The following is a 20,872-nucleotide window of genomic DNA, read 5'->3' as shown; positions in this document are numbered from 1 at the left end:
CTTTTTCTCCAGGAATTTGTCTAAACAACTGCTTTTATCATATCATCCGGCAACCAGTTCCATTGTTTAACTCTGGGTTGAATAAAAAAAAAAAAAAAATACTGTCCATCAACCCCCTCCCCCTCCCCATCCCCAAAGAACCCAGCCTTTAAAAAGCACTTTGCAGCTCGGACTCCATCCAGCCCGCATCCCACCCCGGGCTCCCCGGCCCACGGCTGCCGAAGTTGTCCCAGACGGTTGCTAGGGAGCGTCTCCAAGGTAATGTCGCCCCTCCCCCCACGCCAGCTGACCCGGGCATGCGCAGTGCAGCGGCGAGTGCTGAGACAGCAGCTTGCCGCGGCCAGTTCAAAAGGAAGCGGAGAGAGGGGAGCTTCTACCCCGGGGAAGGGGGGGCCCGGGCACCGGGCGGCGCTCGCTTGCCATCTCCGCTCTCTCGCAGGGGCATCCACGGTCGTCTTCCGTGCGGCTCGCTTGCGGGAGCCGAGGGGTGGGTGTCAAAGCTTCGGCTGGTTTCCTTATCTCTCGCTACCACGCCGTGGCATTTTAATGAGGGCGGAAAAATTAAATGGGAAGGAGCGTGTGCCAGGAGGCATGCCATAGTCCTGGGCGAGGAGCCTTCACTGTTCCGTTCAGCAATTCTCCTACGAGTGCTGTAGGTCAAGCCGATCTTTTTAGACCTATACAATATGTGCGATTATTAAACGTCTAACTTTGTTGGACCAGGCGTGTGTGCCAGGAGGCATGCCATAGTCCTGGGCGAGGAGCCTTCACTGTTCCGTTCAGCAATTCTCCTACGAGTGCTGTAGGTCAAGCCGATCTTTTTAGACCTATACAATATGTGCGATTATTAAACGTCTAACTTTGTTGGACCAGGCGTGTGTGCCAGGAGGCATGCCATAGTCCTGGGCGAGGAGCCTTCACTGTTCCGTTCAGCAATTCTCCTACGAGTGCTGTAGGTCAAGCCGATCTTTTTAGACCTATACAATATGTGCGATTATTAAACGTCTAACTTTGTTGGACCAGGCGTGTGTGCCAGGAGGCATGCCATAGTCCTGGGCGAGGAGCCTGCACTGTTCCGTTCAGCAATTCTCCTACGAGTGCTTTAGATCAAGCCGATCTTTTTATACCTATACAATATGTGCGATTATTAAACGTCTAACTTTGTTGGACCAGGCGTGTGTGCCAGGAGGCATGCCATAGTCCTGGGCGAGGAACCTGCACTGTTCCGTTCAGCAATTCTCCTACGAGTGCTTTAGATCAAGCCGATCTTTTTATACCTATACAATATGTGCGATTATTAAACGTCTAACTTTGTTGGACCAGGCGTGTGTGCCAGGAGGCATGCCATAGTCCTGGGCGAGGAGCCTTCACTGTTCCGTTCAGCAATTCTCCTACGAGAGCTGTAGGTCAAGCCGATCTTTTTATACCTATCCAATATGTACGTTTATTAAACGTCTAAGTTTTAACCTGCAACTGTTGGACCAGGGTGTGTGGCAGAACTGACAGGCGAGGAGGAGGAGATCCTATAACAGGTATCCTGTGCGCTGCAGCTGTGTCTTGATCCAACATTAAAAAAAAATCCCATTTGATTGTTTTTTAACAAGTGCAAGGCATCTCAACTATGCCGCGCTCACCAAAAGCCCGGGAGGAGGATCCAGCTCCTTCTCTGATTCACCTGTGAGAGGGGAATTTTCTTCCGAGGCTGATCCGGATCCCTCCCCCCCCGTACTCCCCCCTTGCATGCATCCGGCACACCTGGGGCTGCTCGTTCAGAAGATGAAGAAGCAGAACCTCCGGACCCTGTCGCTCATCCTCTGCATGTTCTCCTACCTGCTGGTCGGAGCCGCCGTCTTCGACGCCCTCGAGTCGGAGTCGGAGAGCTCCAGGAAGCAGCTCCAGGAGCAGAAGCGAAGCGATCTGAAGCGGCAGTACCGCTTCTCGGAGGAAGATTACCGGGAGATCGAGAAGGTGGTTCTGAAATCGGAGCCTCACCGAGCGGGCAAGCAGTGGAAATTCGCAGGCTCTTTCTACTTTGCCATCACGGTCATCACCACGATTGGTAAGTCCCCAAATATTGTCCCGTGCATCTGCTGGCTCTAGGGCGGGGGTGTGGAGGCAGGTTACTCCGGGAAACTTTATTACTGAAGGGTGCTTTGAGCAACTTCACTGACTCCTGGCTGACAGAATCAGTCATTCAGAATGCAGGGGTCTCCAAAGTCCCTCCTTGAGGGCCAAATCCAGTCGGGTTTTCAGGATTTCCCCACTGAATAAGCATGAGGTCTATGTGCATGCACTGCTTTCAATGCATATTCATTGGGGAAATCCTGAAAACCCAACTGGATTCAGCCCTCAAGGAGGGACTTTAGAGACCCCTGGTTTAATGCATTTGCAAAAGTGTGATTGCATTTCTTTAAATCAGGTTAGCTCAGGGGTCTTAAAATCCCTCCTTGAGGGCCGCAATCCAGTCAGGTTTTCAGGATTTCCCCAATGAATAAGCATGAGGTCTATGTCAGGGATCTCAAAGTCCCTCCTTGAGGGCCGCAATCCAGTCGGATTTTCAGGATTTCCCCAATGAATATGCATTGAAAGCAGTGCATGCACATAGATCTCATGCATATTCATTGGGGAAATCCTGAAAACCTGACTGGATTGCGGCCCTCGACACACACCCTTGAGTTAGATCAGTGGTCTCAAACTTGCGGCCCGCCAGGTTCTATTTTGAGGCCCTCGGCATGTTTTATCATATGTTTTATCAAAGTAAAATAAAAGAGTTTCTTGATCATATGTATCTTTAGCTATAAATGACAATGTTATTATTAAGACTTAGCCAAAAGGAAAGATTTATAAACTATAATGAGTTTTACCTCATGCAAAATTGTCATTTCTTTAATAAGACATTAACTATTTTTTCTGAGGCCCTCCAAGTACCTACAAATCCCAAATGTGGCCCTGCAAAGGGTTTGAGTTTGAGACCACTGAGTTAGATCATGTGTCTAATGAAGGAAATTAATGTACTCCACTAAGCAACCTCTTGGCCCTACCTTGTAATAAATTGAATTGCCCACCCCTGATAGTTCAGCCCACCTTTCAAAAGAAAATTATACCCAGAATGTTTTGAAATACGATGTATAATATGAACTAATTCACTTTCCTATTCTCTATGACCTGGGCCACTAAAAACAGACCACTGAATTCAACCCATGCCACCAGAGATACTAAGCTGATCTTAGGTGGGGGGGGGGGGGGCTAGAGCTACTTATTGCAAATAGGCTGGAATATCAAAATTTGCATTATGGATATGAAAATGTAGGGTGACTAATCGGAATGTTAAAAGGACAGAAGCTTAGAAATAGAACTGTCTGAACACCCTACCACCCCCACCACCCACCCCAATGAGTTGGAGTTAGTTGCAAGATCTGCTTTTTATTTTGGTGAACGAGGGGGGGTAGGTCTGCAACTCGGGCCAGAGTTAGAGGCTTAGATGCCACACACTGGGAGGGTCCTTGCACTAAGGTGCACTAATCGATTTTGCGCACGCTAAATGCTACCGTGGCCATAGAATATAATGGACGTGTTAGCATTTAGCGCACGCTAAATAAGATAGCGCGCCTTAGGGGACTGAGCGCTAATTCCCTAATGGCATCTGGGCACCAAGATTCCATTTTGAAATACTAGGGGCTCCTTTTACGAAGGTGCGCTAGGGCCTTAACGCGCGTTATAGCGTGCACGAGCAGGCAGTAGTTTTTCAGCTAGCGTGCGCTAAAAACGCTAGCGCACCTTCGTAAAAAGGAGCCCTAGGTGTAAATCAGCATCTGTGCTCCTAAGTTAGACATACCACTTCTGCTGTATCACGATCGGTTGTAAATACATGTGTCCTTCCGTAGAGAAATAACGACCTTCTTCTTCCAACAACTGGGCCTCAACTGAACAGCTTCCTCAGGCTGGACCCTCGAATAATTCTGTAATTGTCTAAAAGTAACCTAATTGTTGTCATGACGATTCTGTACTTAATTCGATTGTGGATGTTAAATTGTAACCCGTTCTGAGCTTCTGGGAAAACGTGATAAAAATCGAATCAAATAAATAAAATGCAGCACATTAGCACATAACTTACATTATTTTGTATATTACAAACTAAATTCTATATATGGCATCCCCAAAAAAAATCAGCACTGAGAAAAACCCAATGAGCGGCAGTCTATCAACTATTCTTAAAATTAGGTGCAACAGCCTATACCTATCATGCCCAAACTACATGATAAAACAATTACAGACCGTTCAGAACACGGCCCTCAAACTCATCTATTCCCTCAACAAATTTGACCACATCACCAAAGCTTACCTTGACTCACACTGGCTACCAATAAAAGCAAGATCCCAATTCAAATTCTACTGTCTACTATACAAAGTAACACACGGAACAGCACCCAGATACCTAAACAAAAGACTACACCGTAATCTCTTACACAGAATAAAGAGAACTCAAAACCTATTCGCTTACCCTCCTCTCAAAGGTACACGACGCATGAAACTATACGACAGCCTTTTAGCGACACAGGCAGCAAAAATTGACACTACCATTTCCAATCTACTGATCAAATCAACAGACATAAAAGAATTCCGAAAAGAAATCAAAACTCATCTCTTCAAAAAATACTTTCCATCATCTTAACCTCAACATAGCACTAGAATATACACACACGAACACCCCACCATAACTATACCTAATCATTGTACAACTCTCTTCATCAACCTACTATTCATCTACCATGAACTCTAAATTTCTCCTGGAAACTTCCAGTCTAACAATTGTTACTTGATACATTCCTGATTCTATGTACTGTAATATTCCTGAAATTGTCCAGTCTCTTAAATTGTAATCCGCTTAGAACCGCAAGGCACAAGCGGAATAGAAATCTGTAATGTAATGTAATGTTTATAGAACAGCATTTAAGTCCAGGACCTGCGTTTACTTGCACCATCGGATAGGCGCAGATGTTCCTTGTTCTAGTACAGGGGTAGGTATAATTCCGGTCCTTAAGAGCCACAGGTAGGTCAAGTGTTCAGGATATCCACAATGAGGTTCATAGTCAGTGGCGCGCAAGTCGCCAGCGCGCTGACAATCCAGTGCAAGACAGAAGCGCGCGGGGGAAAAAGTCATTTTTAAAGAGCTCTGACGGGGGGGGTTTGGGGTGGCAACCCCTCCACTTTATCGGTTAGTGTTCACGCTGCTGTTGGAGGGGGGTTCGGGGGGGTTGGAAACCTCCATGATAGCGAAAACGGAATTTTTTTCTGATTTTTTTGGGGAAAAGTTCTGTTTTCTCTATAATGTGGGGGGTTTCTCTATAGTGTTGGGGGGTGTGGGGGGTGTAACCCCCCACATTATACTGAAAACTTAACTTTTTCCCTAAAAAATAGAGAAAAAGTTAAGTTTCCAGAATAATGTGTTACAATTCCCCCAAACCCCCCCAACACCAGCATGATCACTATTAAGTAAAGTGGGGGGGGGGGGGTTCCCCCACCAACACCCCCCGTCGGAGCCCTTTAAAAGAAGGTTTTTCTGCGGCGCGCTGAAGTCTTGCGCTGAATTGTCGGCGCTTGGCTCATTATTCTATTAAGTTGCACATACTGTTTGGGTGTGACCCAAGTTTGCATGTTGCAACACAAAATACCATAAGTAGAATTCAGAGGTACATGCATTAATGGGAGTATCACTTATATCCCCCCTCCCCCATGCGCCAGTCGGGTACACACTTGCATTTATGCACTCACCCAAGGATTCTATGGATGGCACCCGGAATTGCTTGCTCAAATTTGGGCACACACCCAATTTGCACATGCCATTAGCAATAGTAATTGGGTGTCATCAATTATTGTCATTAATTGGCCATGATTTCGATTTGCATGCACATCTCGCTAAGTGCCGTTCTATAAAGATGTGCATGTAAATTGTTTGCCCATGTAACTGCAGAGGGGGTGTGGCCGTGGGTGGGGCATGGGCGGGTCAGGGCTGTTCACTAAAGATACACAGGATATTATACTGTAGACTTTGATGGAGTCTAGGTTGTAGTTGGCATAAATCCCGGCACCCAGAGTTGAGCACAGATTCCGATGCCAAGTGCCCATCCCGAAGCCACGAAAGAGAATACAATTCAGTATATGTAGTGGTTCAATTTTTTGCCGACGCTGAATTTTGAGCGCTGTTTACTAAATCTAGTCGTGAGCAAATCGTGTGCCTATATTGGAGAATAGCACCGAGGCACGGATTCTCTAAACGGTGCTGGTATCGGTGGCCGCCTAAGAAAAAGGCCGCCGACTGCGTGTCAATCGTGCACCGGCGCCGTTTGTAGAATCACGGCTGTTTTTTTTAACACGGGCACCTTAAATGTATGCATGCCCTTGCCAGCCTTAGGTGTCTGTAAGCAATCCCTATTTGCCTCTCTAGGCATGAGACCGGCGCCTTAGAATGGTGCCTTTAATTTTTTTTTTTTAACATGTCCCCTGATTGGTCGGTTAGGCGACAGTAGGGCGTCCTGTATAGAATTTCAACCTGAGTGCTCAGCTCACAAGTGCACAAGGCGGTATAATTCAACATAGAACTTACAATTTTGTTAACAGCCCAACAGTAGTAAAAAGACCAAATATAAATATAATGAATGAGATAAATTTAAAATCAGGAAATTGAAACATAATAGGTCAGCCATGAACCACTTCAAAAAATATACTTATTAACAGCTCTGAAATTCAGACGAGAGATATTATAATACAATGTCAGCGTAATATGAGGGGCCGCTGAAAAGTTCTCAGCCCAACCAAGAAGAGAATGATGTGGAACCATGAAACGTACAAGTTATTCCACACTTTTCTTGACACTTTTTGTTTCAACAAGGCAAATGCATCTAGCAAATGGGCACAAGTAGAGGGAAACCAAGCCATTGTGACATCACCGATGAGGCTGGCTCTTAGGCATTGGTGGAATGAGGCATTATGATGTCACAATAGGAGGGGCTGCTAAAAAGTTCTCAGCCCAACCAAGAAGAGAACGACGTGGAGCCATGAAACTTACAAGTTATTCCACACTTTTCTTGACACTTTTTGTTTCAACAAGGCAAATGCATCTAGCAAATGGGCACAAGTAGAGGGAAACCAAGCCATTGTGACATCACTGATGAGGCTGGCTCTTAGGCATTGGTGGAATGAGGCATTATGACATCACAATAGGAGGGGCTGCTGAAAAGTTCTCAGCCCAACCAAGAAGAGAACGACGTGGAGCCATGAAACTTACAAGTTATTCCACACTTTTCTTGACACTTTTTGTTTCAACAAGGCAAATGCATCTAGCAAATGGGCACAAGTAGAGGGAAACCAAGCCATTGTGACATCACTGATGAGGCTGGCTCTTAGGCATTGGTGGAATGAGGCATTATGACATCACAATAGGAGGGGCTGCTGAAAAGTTCTCAGCCCAACCAAGAAGAGAACGACGTGGAGCCATGAAACTTACAAGTTATTCCACACTTTTCTTGACACTTTTTGTTTCAACAAGGCAAATGCATCTAGCAAATGGGCACAAGTAGAGGGAAACCAAGCCATTGTGACATCACCGATGAGGCTGGCTCTTAGGCATTGGTGGAATGAGGCATTATGACGTCACAATAGGAGGGGCTGCTGAAAAGTTCTCAGCCCAACCAAGAAGAGAACGACGTGGAGCCCTGAAACTGACGAGTTATTCCACACTTTTCTTGACACGTTTTGTTTTAATGATATAAAATGAAAAGAAAAGTGTGAAATAACTCATCAGTTTCAGGGCTCCACGTCGTTCTCGTCTTGGTTGGGCTGAGAACTTTTCAGCGGGCCCTTGTACTTATGAAACACCTAATAAGCACACAACAGAACATTCAAATATCATAGATATGACACTAATGCTTTCCTACAATACAGCTTATCCTATAGCCGAGGGGCTCAGTGCGATTATTAGATGGTGACAAGAGGGGTTGTACAGAGTCCGTTGGGGTAAACAGATGGAAGGCTAAACACAAGGCAAGTTGTTTGTGCAGTTAAACAGGATGAATCTCTTCATAAATGTGGTTAATAAATCCCAATAAATAAATGCACATTCACCTGCAGAAGTGCTTGAAATGTCTAAATTCAAGCATGCATATGGCATTTTACATTTAGGTGGCCTGTTACAGAATGAGGGGGTGATTGCCTAAGTCATAGCTGTGGTTTTTCCCCTTCTGGGTACAAAACCCCAGTATATCAAGATATACAGTGAGCCCACGGTTTCAGTATCCGCAGATTCAGTTATTCACGATTAAAAAATAAATAAATAAATAAAGCTGCATTTCGGACCTGCCCCGCCTCCCTCCCGCCTTCTTCCTGGCAACCCAGACCTTACCTGGTGGGCTTTCAGGGCAGGAGCGATCTTCCTATGCTCCTGCCCCTCGCAGATCACTCATAGCAAATGGCTGTGGGGAGCTCCCGTTGTAGCCTCGAGAGACTAAGGGAACTCACGGCAGCCATTGGCACGGGGCAGGAGCGTAGGAAGATCGCTCCTGCCCCAAAAGCCCGCTAGACCACCAGGTAAGGTCTTGGATGCCGGGAGGGAGGCGGGGGTACGTCAGAGCCGGCCCAAAAGTTATTCGCGAATATTCAATATTCGCGGGCCAGCTCTGCCCCTACAGAGGGGAAAGTGTAGTGAAAAATTTTGGATTAACCAATCAAAATCTAGATCCTCATAAGGTTAACCTTAGTATTCAGATGCTTAAGTGAAGGAAAAAAGCTCAGATTACCACTCCAAGGATCATAGGAAAATTCTCCTTTGGATATCGCGGCAGGGGTATCTTTCATAGATCAAAAACCTTCATACTAATGTGACTTTTTCTATATTTAAAATCTTAGGGCTCCTTTTATCAAGGCGCGCTCCGGGGGTTAGCGCTTCAGACATTTCATCACGTGCTAACCCCCGCGGCAAGCCAAAAACCTAACGCCTCATCAAAGGAGGCGTTAGCGACTAGCGCGGCAGGCGGTTGAACGCGCGGTATTCCACCTTGATAAAAGGAACCCTTAGTCATTTTTAATACAACTCAAATTTTTGTTCCATGTTTTTTGCATTTTTAAATATTTTATTGATAACTTAACACCATATTATATAGTGTACAATCTCAACCAGCATTAAAGGTTATAGAGAAAAAAGTACTTATCTCATGCTTAAGGTGGTTATCTGTGCCATTGAAGCTGCACGGTTGGATCAAGTTACAAGCCTAAAAAGATTGAAAGTCCGACGGGACCCGTTTTGCCACGAACTAGTGGCTTCTTCAGGGTTAACAGGTTGGCCAATAAATTCAGCATTATCCAAAGGAGAATTTTACTATGATCCTTGGCGTGGTAATCTGAGAACACATTACATTATCTACAGTATTATTATTTGTAAAAGATTTCAAAAAATTAAGTGTATATTTTTCACCAGAGGTGTTTACATGACAGTGTTTTGGGGGGATATTTTGTCTTTAAGGCACCCAGTCCTTGCAACACCCTCTAAATCGCTGACACTAGCTCTTATCCAATTAAGCTGCACACCGTTCTCCCCATGAACTCAATTACCAGGCCATCCACCTTGCCCTCGTGTCAAACACCGTGTGGCTTTTTTAAAGCTAAGCACTGCCTTTCCTTCATCACTTAACCATCATAGACCCAAATGGCATGCTAATGAAGGTTGCTGCTATTTGCCTGTTATGAATCCTGAAACTGCATCTTCTCCTCTGAGAACTCACAAAATCTCTTTGCATTAATGAATAAGTGTTTGCTGATAGCTTTGCAATAGCAATTACATGTAACCACCCCATAACCTAAGTGGTGCTCAGTACTAATATTCTGAGTCTGGCAGGCAGCCCATAGAAAGCATCACTTGTACAAAGGACTTCTGGTTCTAGGTGGCTTTTAATTGAATATTGTAGGTGTTTACTTTCAAGACAATTAGTTATTAAGGGAAAGTATGTACATTGGTATTTTTGTATCATTAAATACAATTCTAAGCACTTTTCTAAGTGCATTACCCTTTCTTAAGAAGGGGTTAGTCAGAACCAGTCTGAAAGGCAGTTTTCCTTTCTCTCATAATCTACCCTTACCCTCACTATTCCTGTCCTCATGGATAACCGCGGAAAACCATCCCGTGTCCTTCTTTAGTGTCTATCTCAACCTCAGTCCTTCTACATCAGCATTCTTCAATGCAAGGCTTGAGGGTCAGTGGCTGTGTCCATTCATACTCTGATTCTTATATGAACCAAGTATAAGATAATGATGCCACTGTGACATCACTGAGAAGCTTGGCTCTTATTTGTGAAATGAGACATTATGACATCATAATATAATAATAATAATAATAACTTTACTTTTTCTATACCGCCACAACCTTGCGCTGCTCTGGATACCAGAAACTGTCATTCTCTAGAGTCTAGAGCCGAGCGCGACCTGCACCTCTGACCGCGTGCAGCACAGGAGAGCAGGAGAGGCTCAGAGGACCAGAGGGGAGGTGAAGTAAGCTGCCGAGGGAGTCGGACAGAGGCAGGCAGGCAGGCAAATCAGCTGGGGTAGTGGCGAGAGGGAGCTCCGCCCACCCCCCACCCCCGCGTCAGAGGCAGAGTCAGCGCCCGGGCTCCCCCTTAAAAGGGGGTGAGCCAACGGCGCGCAGCCGTTCGGCGCACGGCAAAGGCGAGTGGCAAAGGCGCTCGCCTTAGCGAGAGCGCCTTTGCGAGGGAGCCTTGAGAGGGAGCTAGGAGCCCAGGCCGCACAGCAGCTACACCTAGAACGTAAACCCTAGCCACACACCGGGCACCACTCTCACACATCACACACATCGAGAGACTAAAGAAAGGAGAAAAAAAAAAATGGAGGTAGCAGGCACCCAACGGAGCTCCCCAGTATACTGCAGGGAGTGTCATATGTACGACTACCTCCCCTCCGGGAGGCAGGCGTACATATGCAGTCGGTGCCAGGAACTGGATAGCCTGAAGGAGGAGGTCGGGAGATTGCAGGTCAAGGTCCAGGAGCTGGAGGGACTCCGTGCATCAGAAGAACCGTGCTGGGCAACTGAGGACTTCACCAGAGAGAGCCACATTGAGGAACAAGTTAGGGAGCTCGAGATATTCATCGAGGAGGCCTGCAGGATGGTAGAGGCACAAAATCATCAGCAGTACGGACAGGAACCACCTGATGAAAGACAGAATCCACCAGACACCGGGGGACAGCAATCAACAGATGGAGGACGGACTCCACTGGACGCCCAGGGGCCACGACCTTGTGGAAGAACCGAGCAGCCAGAGGAGGCCAAGACTCACCGGAACCCTGAGGGAGAAGTAGTGGACCACACCAAAGATATGGACCTGAGGCCGAAAAAGAAGCTGAAGAAGGGGAAATCTGCAGTCGTAGTGGGAGACTCCATCCTGAGAGAAGTGGACAGTCACATAGCAGGAGGGAGAGAGGACCGGCTAGTGACATGTCTCCTAGGGGCAAGAACAAAGGACATCATCGACAGAATCGAGAGGATCCTGGATGGAGCTGAGACAGAGGAGTCAGCGGTGATGATCCACGTTGGAACAAACGATGTCAGCGGAAGAAACTACAACAGGACTACACTAACCGAGCAGTTCCGGATCCTGGGGAGGAAATTGAAGCTGAGGACACGGAGGATAGCGTTCTCAGAGATCCTGCCAATACTGAGGGCGGTTGTGAGGAGGCAGGCCGAGCTGCAAGCAATAAACGCATGGCTGAGGAGATGGTGCGAAGAGGAAGGTTTCCACTTTGTTAGGAACTGGTCAACTTTTTGGGGAAAGAACAAGCTCTACAGGAAGGACGGCCTGCACCTGAGCACGACAGGAACAAGAATGCTGGCAAATAATGTCAAGAGCACAATAGACAAGGCTTTAAACTGATGAGAGGGGGAAAGCCGACAGCCGATCTGGAGACGACGCTTCGGACAGGAGTATCCAATGAAGATACTGCACGGGAAAAATGCAAATTAGGCCTCAAAGACAAGCGGGAAAAAGGCAAAGGAGGACTCAAGGACGATCTACAGGGGTCCAAGGAACAAGTAATAACAGAGAGCGAAGAGAAGGAAAAACAGCAGAAACATGCAGGAATGAGGAAGCCAACTGAGGACGAAGAAAATGCACCACAGGAAGGCGATGAACTAAAAGAAACTCAGGGGCTGGCAGCCCAGGGGAACGACGACAAGAGAATCAAACCACGAAGACACACGCCAGGGAAAGCAGAAAACCAAGACTTAAATTGTCTGTACACCAATGCAAGGAGTCTTAAGATCAAAATGGGAGAGCTAGAGGTCATGGCCAACAAAGAAGACCTAGACATAATTGGAATCACAGAAACATGGTGGTCTGAGGACAACAAATTGGACGTTGTACTGCCAGGGTATAAACTCTATAGGAAAGACAGGACGTACAAGAAGGGTGGAGGAATAGCGATATACATAAAATACTCCATTCAGTCGACCATGATGGATATGGCAACGAGGGCATAAGGGTTGGTATCCCTATGGGTTAAGTTACCAGGGAGAAAGGGAGCTGACACCAAATTGGGACTATACTATCGCCCACCTGGACAACCAGAAACAAGCGACAATGATCTAGAAGCAGAACTGAGGCAGGAATGCATAAGCGAAAGTGTGATGGTGATGGGGGATTTCAACCACCCTGGGATAGATTGGAGTATTGGACACTCTAACAGTGCGAGGGAAACCAAGTTCCTAGAGGCTGTAAAGCAGGGGTGTCCAATGCGTCGATCGTGATCGACAGGTCGCTCGCTCAGGCGACCCCAGTCGATCGCAGAGCGGGTTCCCTTCTTCCCTTCTCTTTTTTCCCCTTCTGACTGGCCTGCTCCTGAATTCTGCTGCTGCCGCCGCTGCTCAACATTTTTTTTAAAAAAACGGCTTGGAGAACTTATGCTCCGGGGGCTAACGTGTGCTTGTACTGGCTTCCCTTCTCTTCCCTCTGAAACCGGAAGTTATGTCGGGGAGGGGGGGGAAGAAGGGAAGCCGGCACGCATATGTTAGAGCCCCGTTCGCGGGCTAAAGCGGGAGACAGGTCAGTGAAGCTTGCGATTTGCTCTTCTTGCTGCCAGGTCCTGCCTACTTTCTGTTTCCTCAAAGGCAGGACCTGGCAGCATTTTTTCCAATAGGTCGATCTTGGGCCGATCAGCCTTCCTCTCCCTGACGTCAATTCTGCCGTCGGAGAGGAAGTTCTGGCCAGCGGAACTTCCTCTCCAACGGCAGAATTGACGTCAGGGAGAGGAATGCTGGTGGGCCCGAAGCAGGGAGAGCTTGGCTGGCGGCCTGTTATCCGATGGCAGTGGCAGTGGCTTGGGGGAGGGCAGGGAGGGAGAAAGAGGGCAGGCAGGGAGACAAAGAAAGAAGAGAAACAGAAAAAAAGAAAGGGGGCATGAAGAGAGAAAGAAAGAGAGGGCAGGGAGAGAGGAAGAAAACGTTGGGGGGGGGAATGAGGTCAGGAGGAGAGGAAGCATACAGGCTAAAAGAAGGGAAGAAAGATTGGATGCACAGTTCAGAAGAAGAAAGTGCAACCAGAGACTCATGAAATCACCAGACAAGGTAGGAAAAATTATTTTATTTTAAATTTAGTGATCAAAATGTGTCTGAATTTATATCTGCTGTCTATATTTTACAATATGGTCCCCTTTTACTAAACCGCAATAGTGTTTTTTAGCGCAGGGAGCATATGAGCGTCGAGAGCAGCGCTGGGCATTCAGCGCAGCTCCCTGCGCTAAAAACTGCTATTGGGGTTTAGTAAAAAGGGAGGGGGGTGGGTATTTGTCTATTTTTGAATGGTTGTTACTGAGGTGACAGTGCATAGAGTCATCTGCTTTGACCTCTTTGAAAAAACCCCGGAATAGGAATGATAATTAACAATTGTATGCGTACAGTGTGCGTTGTGTTTTTTTTAAATTTTATTGTTGGTAGATCATTTTGACTTGGTCATTTTAAAAGTAGCTCGCAAGCCCAAAAAGTGTGGGCACCCCTGCTGTAAAGGATTGCTTCATGGAACAGCTGGTCAAGGAACCAACTCGAGGAGATGCCACTCTCGACCTCATCCTCAACGGACTAGGGGGACCCGCCAAGGAGGTGGTAGTAGTAGGGCCACTAGGGAACAGCGATCACAATATGATCCAGTATAAATTAGAGGTAGGAACATCAAAAGTAAAGAGAACCACAGCGACATCACTCAACTTTAGAAAAGGAAACTACGATGCTATGAGAAAAATGGTGAAAAAGAAACTCAGAAACAGCTCACAGAAAATGGAGACCGTAGAGGAAGCCTGGTCCCTACTCAAGGACACGGTGCAAAAAGCGCAAAACCTGTACATCCCCAGGTTTAGGAAAGGGTGCAAACAAAATCGAACAAAAAAACCGGTGTGGATAACAAAGGAAGTGAAGAAGGCAGTAGGAGACAAGAAAACATCGTTTAGAAAGTGGAAAAAGGACCAAACTGAGGAAAACCGGAAAGAACACAAACAACACCAGAAAGAATGTCACCGGGTGGTTAGGAAAGCAAAAAGAGAGTACGAAGAGAAGTTGGCTGGGGAAGCGAGAAACTTCAAACCGTTCTTCAGGTACGTAAAGGGGAAACAACCGGCGAGGGAGGAAGTGGGACCGTTGGATGATGGAGACAGAAAGGGAGTGATAAAGGAGGAAAAAGAGGTAGCGGACCGGTTAAACAAGTTCTTCTCGTCGGTCTTCATGAGCGAAGACACATCCAATATACCAGAACCCGAGGAGACCAAGGGGATCAAGATGAAAAGCTGAAGCGAATAGAAGTAAGCCATGAGGACCTCCTCCGACAGATAGATAGATTGAGAAGCGACAAATCACCGGGCCCAGACGAAATCCACCCACGGGTGCTAAAAGAACTGAGAAGGGAAATAACGGAAACACTCCGGCAAATATGTAACCTATCCTTGAAAACTGGGGAGATCCCGGAGGACTGGAAAATAGCAAATGTCACGCCTATCTTTAAGAAGGGATCGAGAGGTGACCCAGGAAACTACAGGCCGGTGAGCTTGACTTCGGTTCCGGGAAAGATGATGGAAGCACTGATCAAGAACAGCATCTGCGAGCACATAGAAAAGAATGGGCAGCTGAGGGCGAGCCAGCATGGCTTCTGCAAGGGAAGGTCATGCCTCACGAACTTACTACAATTCTTTGAGGGAATAAACAGCCAGATGGACAAAGGGGAACCCATAGACATCATTTACCTCGACTTCCAAAAAGCCTTCGGCAAGGTACCCCACGAACGGCTGCTTAAGAAGCTGTGGAACCACGGGGTGGAGGGGGATGTACACCGATGGATTAAACACTGGTTGGCAGGCAGAAAACAGAGGGTTGGAGTAAAAGGCCAATACTCAGACTGGCAATGGGTCACGAGCGGAGTTCCGCAGGGGTCGGTGTTGGGACCGCTCCTGTTCAACATATTTATAAACGATCTGGAGACGGGGACGAAATGTGAGGTTATCAAATTTGCGGATGACACCAAACTCTGCAGCAGGGTTAGAACCATGGAAGACTGTGAAGACCTGCAAAGAGACCTAACGAAGCTGGAAGAGTGGGCGAAAAAGTGGCAGATGTGTTTTAATATAGAGAAATGCAAGGTCATGCATGTTGGGAAAAAGAACCTGATGTTCAGCTATGCAATGGGGGGATCATTGCTAGGGGTAAGCAACCTCGAAAGAGACCTGGGTGTGCTGGTGGATATAACAATGAAAGCATCAGCACAATGTGCGACAGCTTCAAAGAAAGCCAACAGAATGCTGGATATTATCAAGAAGGGTATAATGACCAGGACAAAGGAAGTCATCATGCCACTGTATCGTGCTATGGTACGCCTGCATCTGGAGTACTGTGTCCAGTATTGGTCGCCGTACCTCAAGAAGGACATGGCAATACTTGAGGGGGTCCAGAGAAGAGCGACGAAAATGATAAGAGGTATGGAAAACTTGTCATATGCCGACAGGCTGGAAAAGCTGGGGCTGTTCTCCCTGGAAAAGCGGAGACTTAGAGGAGACATGATAGAAACTTTTAAGATCTTGAAAGGCATAGATAAGGTAGATAGGGATAGATTCTTCAGACTGTGGGGAACAATAAGTACAAGGGGGCACTCGGAGAAACTGAAAGGGGACAGGTTTAGAACCAATGCCAGGAAGTTCTTCTTCACCCAGAGAGTGGTGGACACATGGAACGCACTCCCGGAAGCTGTGATTGAACAGAACACAATACAGGGATTCAAAGTGGGTTTAGATAAATTCCTGAAGGAAAAGGGGATTGAGGGGTACAGATAGAAGTAGTGATAGGTTATAGGATGAGTTCTTGGACCACTGACAGGTCATGGACCTGATGGGCCGCTGCGGGTGCGGACTGCTGGGCACGATGGACCTCTGGTCTGACCCAGCGGAGGCAACTTCTTATGTTCTTATGTCTATCTCAACCTCGGTCCTTCTACACCAGCATTCTTCAATGCAAGGCTTGAGGGTCAGTGGCTGAACCCATTCATACACTGATTCTTCCCTCTCTCCTTAAAGAATGATACGGGGATGGTTTCCCGTGGTTATCCGCGGGAACCGGAAAGGTGATGAAGTCATTCCCTACCCATCCCCCAGGAGCCTTCAAAGTTGTCTCTTATTGTATTCTACTCCCAGCCTCCTTTTCTCTCATCCACACTCTCCCCACCAACACCACCTTTTCTATTCTGTTTTGTAGTGAGCTACCCCTTCCCAGGTTCTCCAGAAACTTCCCATCTCTCACCTCCCTTCACCCTACATTTTCTTCACATGCTAATGTGCTCTGCTTCATAGTGGGTTCCCCCCTGGCTCCATGGGCTTCCCCTTTCTCATTCAGCCCCTAATTCTCTCCAGCATTCTAAATGATATCATATTTTCAGACTGTCCCTTGTTATGGGTCCATTAAGGAGGCATCTTCTTCAGCACTTGCTAATTATAATGTTTAGAATTAGGATGTTGCCACTTTAGCCCAGGGATGTCCAACTACAGTACAGTCCTCAAGACCCCACAAACTGGTATATTTTGGGGATATCCCAACTGAATTATATAGATTTGTATACAACTGGCACACTGCAAGAAAATCTCATGCATATTTATTGGCCAAACTAGTTCTAGAGACTGAGAACTGGAGTTAGGCACCCTGCCATAGAATTTTGTTTGATTGCTATTCCTTACCTAGTATGTGTAGAACTGAGATTTGTATTTGCTTAAGCTCTTTAATTTACCATATATCTGATCAGGGTCTATATGTATTTTGCTGGTTTGAAATGGATTGGATTGAAACTAGTGCCTATTTCTCTTATTTTGCTGCAGGTTATGGACATGCGGCTCCAGGTACAGACGCCGGGAAGGTTTTTTGCATGTTCTACGCTGTTCTCGGAATCCCCTTGACCTTGGTTATGTTCCAGAGTCTGGGAGAGCGCATGAACACTTTCGTCAGGTTCCTTCTGAAAAAACTAAAGAAGTGCTGTCATTTGAGAAAAACTGACGTCTCCATGGAAAACATGGTTCTAGTTGGCTTCCTCTCCTGCATCGGGATTCTTTGCATTGGAGCCACGGCTTTCTCATACTTTGAAGGGTGGACCTTTTTCCATTCGTATTACTACTGCTTTATAACCCTGACCACCATTGGTTTTGGAGACTTTGTGGCTTTGCAGAAAAACGAAGCCCTGCAGAAGAAACCACCTTATGTGGTTTTCAGTTTCATGTACATTTTGGTGGGTTTGACCGTCATCGGGGCTTTCCTTAATTTGGTTGTCCTTAGATTTTTGACCATGAATTCAGAAGACGAACGGCGGGATGCACAAGAGAGAGCGTCACTTAGAAGAGCTAGAAACCAGATTAATCTGAACCCTAAAGACGACAGTAGAAGCAGAAGTCCTATTTTTCTGCCCATAGGGGACAGAACAAGTCAGATGAACCTCATCCCGCTTATTCAGGAGGACACCGATAGGCAAAGATGCCGGTCTTCAAATACAACCTCACCAGTAGGTTCTTTCTGTACATGCATGTGTTACCATTCTCATTTCTGTGATAGCCCTGCTATATCGCACCACGAGACATTGGGTTGCCATATAAATCCTGTGTACTATAACTCCATTTCTTATAGAATAGATGAGATCTCATTAAGCACCCGAGATAACACAGGCTTCTCTTCTCCTGGAAGTACCCTGTCACCTGGCAACCACAGTTACCGGGAGCAACATCTTAGGCAAAGAAGAAAGTCTGTTTAAAATTGGCCTTCCATGTTGATTCTGAACTGGGATAATTGCTCTCTCTCTGAAGACGATACCGTTCTAAAGTGCCAGAGTAAAATGCTGTGCTTTAGTTTATCCTGCTAGACTAATTCTACATGCCAACAGTCGCTAGCAACCATAACACACTTCATCATTCATCAGTAACTGTTACCAATAATTGCTAAGTCTTAATTTATGCTGTTAGTAGACCAGACTGTAAAATGTTGAACAGGAAGTGGCTCAAAGTCTGAAATAATTAATAACACTTCAGTTTCTGGCTGTAAAGGATCATATGGTTATTTCGTACCTTCTGAACCGATGAAAATAACTGCAGTGTCATCAAGTTCGCAGTTTTCATGGCTACGATTGACTCAAGGCAGTTATTTATTTTCTACGTATACATTACTTGAATAATGTAAATTTTCAACGTTTGCTCCATTTTTACTTCAAAAAAGGATTTTAGACAGTCTTTTTCAGGCACTGATGTTTCTACAAACCCTTGCTATTTCAGGGTGCCCCTTTTTCCATTGCACTGCCAAGGATCTGCCTGAATTGATTTTCCTGTACTCTGGTAGGAGCAGCGGCATTTCATTTATTGACTGGCTTACAGCATGAAGAAAAGATGCTACTATACTGTATTTTGTTAAACCAAGCGTTCCGTGTAATTACTATTTTTTTTTTTTAACACAAAACTTAACAATGGCACGATATCGAGAAAAGATACATTACATCATTTTGAGTTAATGATGCTGTGACCCACCGGGAAGGCTGCAAATCAGATAATTGGTCAATATTCTTGTAAGCACGTTGATTGAAGGAGGCTAATGAGTTCCAGCTGGACAAAGCTGGACTCTTTGCATGACCAGTAGGAGAGGGGTTCACATGAGCTTTTGAGACCTTGCAGATCCCTTAATATTTTTTTATAGAGGCGGTTTCTCTAGGACAGTGTTTCCAAAGTCGGTCCTAGAATACCCCCTTTCCAGTCAGTACTTCAGGCTATCCACAATGAATACACTTGCGATTGATTTGCATACACCTCTTCCAAACAAATCTCGTTCATGAATGCTCATTGTGGATAGGGTTACCATATGACTCCAGAAAAAGGGAGGCCGGATTGAGACATCCAGGTTTTGCTTCCATTGAAAGCTCCTTTTTCTGGAGCCATTTGGTAACCCTAAACTGTGGATAGCCTGAAAACTTGAGTTGCAAAGGAATACTCCAGAACCAACTTGGGAAAACACAGCTCTAGGCCAGGGCTGCTCAATCCCAGTCCTCGAGGTCCACAAGCCAGGTTTTCAAGATATCCACAATGAATATGCATGAAAGAGATTTGCATACTAAGGAGGTGGCGCATGCAGCTCTCTCTCTCATGCTACTATTTAGCACTGAAAGGCATACGTAGCACAGCACATTTTGACATTTAATAGATGGTCTCTGATCAGAAGAGCTTACAATCTAACTTGGACAGACAGACATGACACATTCATTGTGGATGTCCTGTAAACCTGGCCTGCCTGTGGACCTCAAGGACAGCAATTGAGTAGCCCTGGGCTAGGTCAAACCAGATACAGCAGTGTTACTTGTGCTGTCATTGCTCTGTAGAAAGTTTGAGAGGGTCATTTTATAACTAGTCACCTGGATTGAGAGGACAAAAAGGGGCATATTTGGAGCCTATTAGATAAAGGCACATATCCTCCATAAATCATGGAAACAAACCATGAAGAGCAAATGTCAAATATATACATGTGCACAATATACTTCCAAACCCACAGACCTCAGATGGACCGTATTGTATGTCTAGTTTCTTCAAAAGGCATACAGACTAGTTACGGCAACCATGGTCGTCATAGGTCTCTATAACATTTTTTGTTTTTATTTTCGTTTTTAATAACTATTTAACTTAACAAGTACTTATCTTTTATCTACGCGGGTGGGGGTAGGCACTCCGACATAGACTATGTTTCGCCCCGAATGGGCTGTATCAAGGAATCCCCCTTATATCAAGCGACTCATGCTTCCCGCCATAGATTTTTAATCAGGAAGCATGGCGGGAAGCATGAGTCGCTTGATATAAGGGGGATTCCTTGATACAGCCCATTCGGGGCGAAACATAGTCTATGTCGGAGTGCCTACCCCCACCCGCGTAGATAAAAGATAAGTACTTGTTAAGTTCAAGGTTTCAAGGTTTATTAAATATTTGATGAATCGCTATATCTTTATACAAAGCGATGTACATAATAATAAAATACAATTGAGTTAAAATACATACAGTATATATAAACAATAGAAATCCAACATGACCAACAACAATTGGGAGGGAAGGGGGGTTAAAGTTAAATAGTTATTAAAAACTAAAATAAAAACAAAAAATGTTATAGAGACCTATGACGACCATGGTTGCCGTAACTAGTCTGTATGCCTTTTGAAGAAACTAGACATACAATACGGTCCTTCTGAGGTCTGTGGGTTTGGAAGTATATATAAACATTTGAAGACCTTTTCAGTGGATGTTTTATCTTTTGATTTCTAAAGAGGTCTAAAGCCTTTGAGTCTGATAT

At 45.7% G+C, this 20,872-nt stretch overlaps 1 protein-coding gene across 1 annotated transcript; it reads left to right on the top strand.

Annotated features, from left to right (window-relative positions):
* Positions 1 to 352: 352 nt before the first annotated feature.
* On the top strand, positions 353 to 20,093 carry KCNK15 (potassium two pore domain channel subfamily K member 15). Its single transcript, XM_033914298.1, has 2 exons — positions 353 to 2,059; positions 17,392 to 20,093. Exons 1-2 carry the CDS (start codon positions 1,741 to 1,743, stop codon positions 18,309 to 18,311), a joined length of 1,239 nt encoding a protein of 412 aa, XP_033770189.1. The 5' UTR covers positions 353 to 1,740; the 3' UTR covers positions 18,312 to 20,093.
* The last annotated feature ends 779 nt before the right edge of the window (positions 20,094 to 20,872 follow it).

The sequence above is a fragment of the Geotrypetes seraphini genome, chromosome 11, assembly GCF_902459505.1.
Source record: "Geotrypetes seraphini chromosome 11, aGeoSer1.1, whole genome shotgun sequence".
Classification (NCBI taxonomy): domain Eukaryota; kingdom Metazoa; phylum Chordata; class Amphibia; order Gymnophiona; family Dermophiidae; genus Geotrypetes; species Geotrypetes seraphini.
The sequence above is the reverse complement of the archived record's forward strand: the minus strand, read 5'-3'. Positions and strand labels throughout refer to the sequence as shown.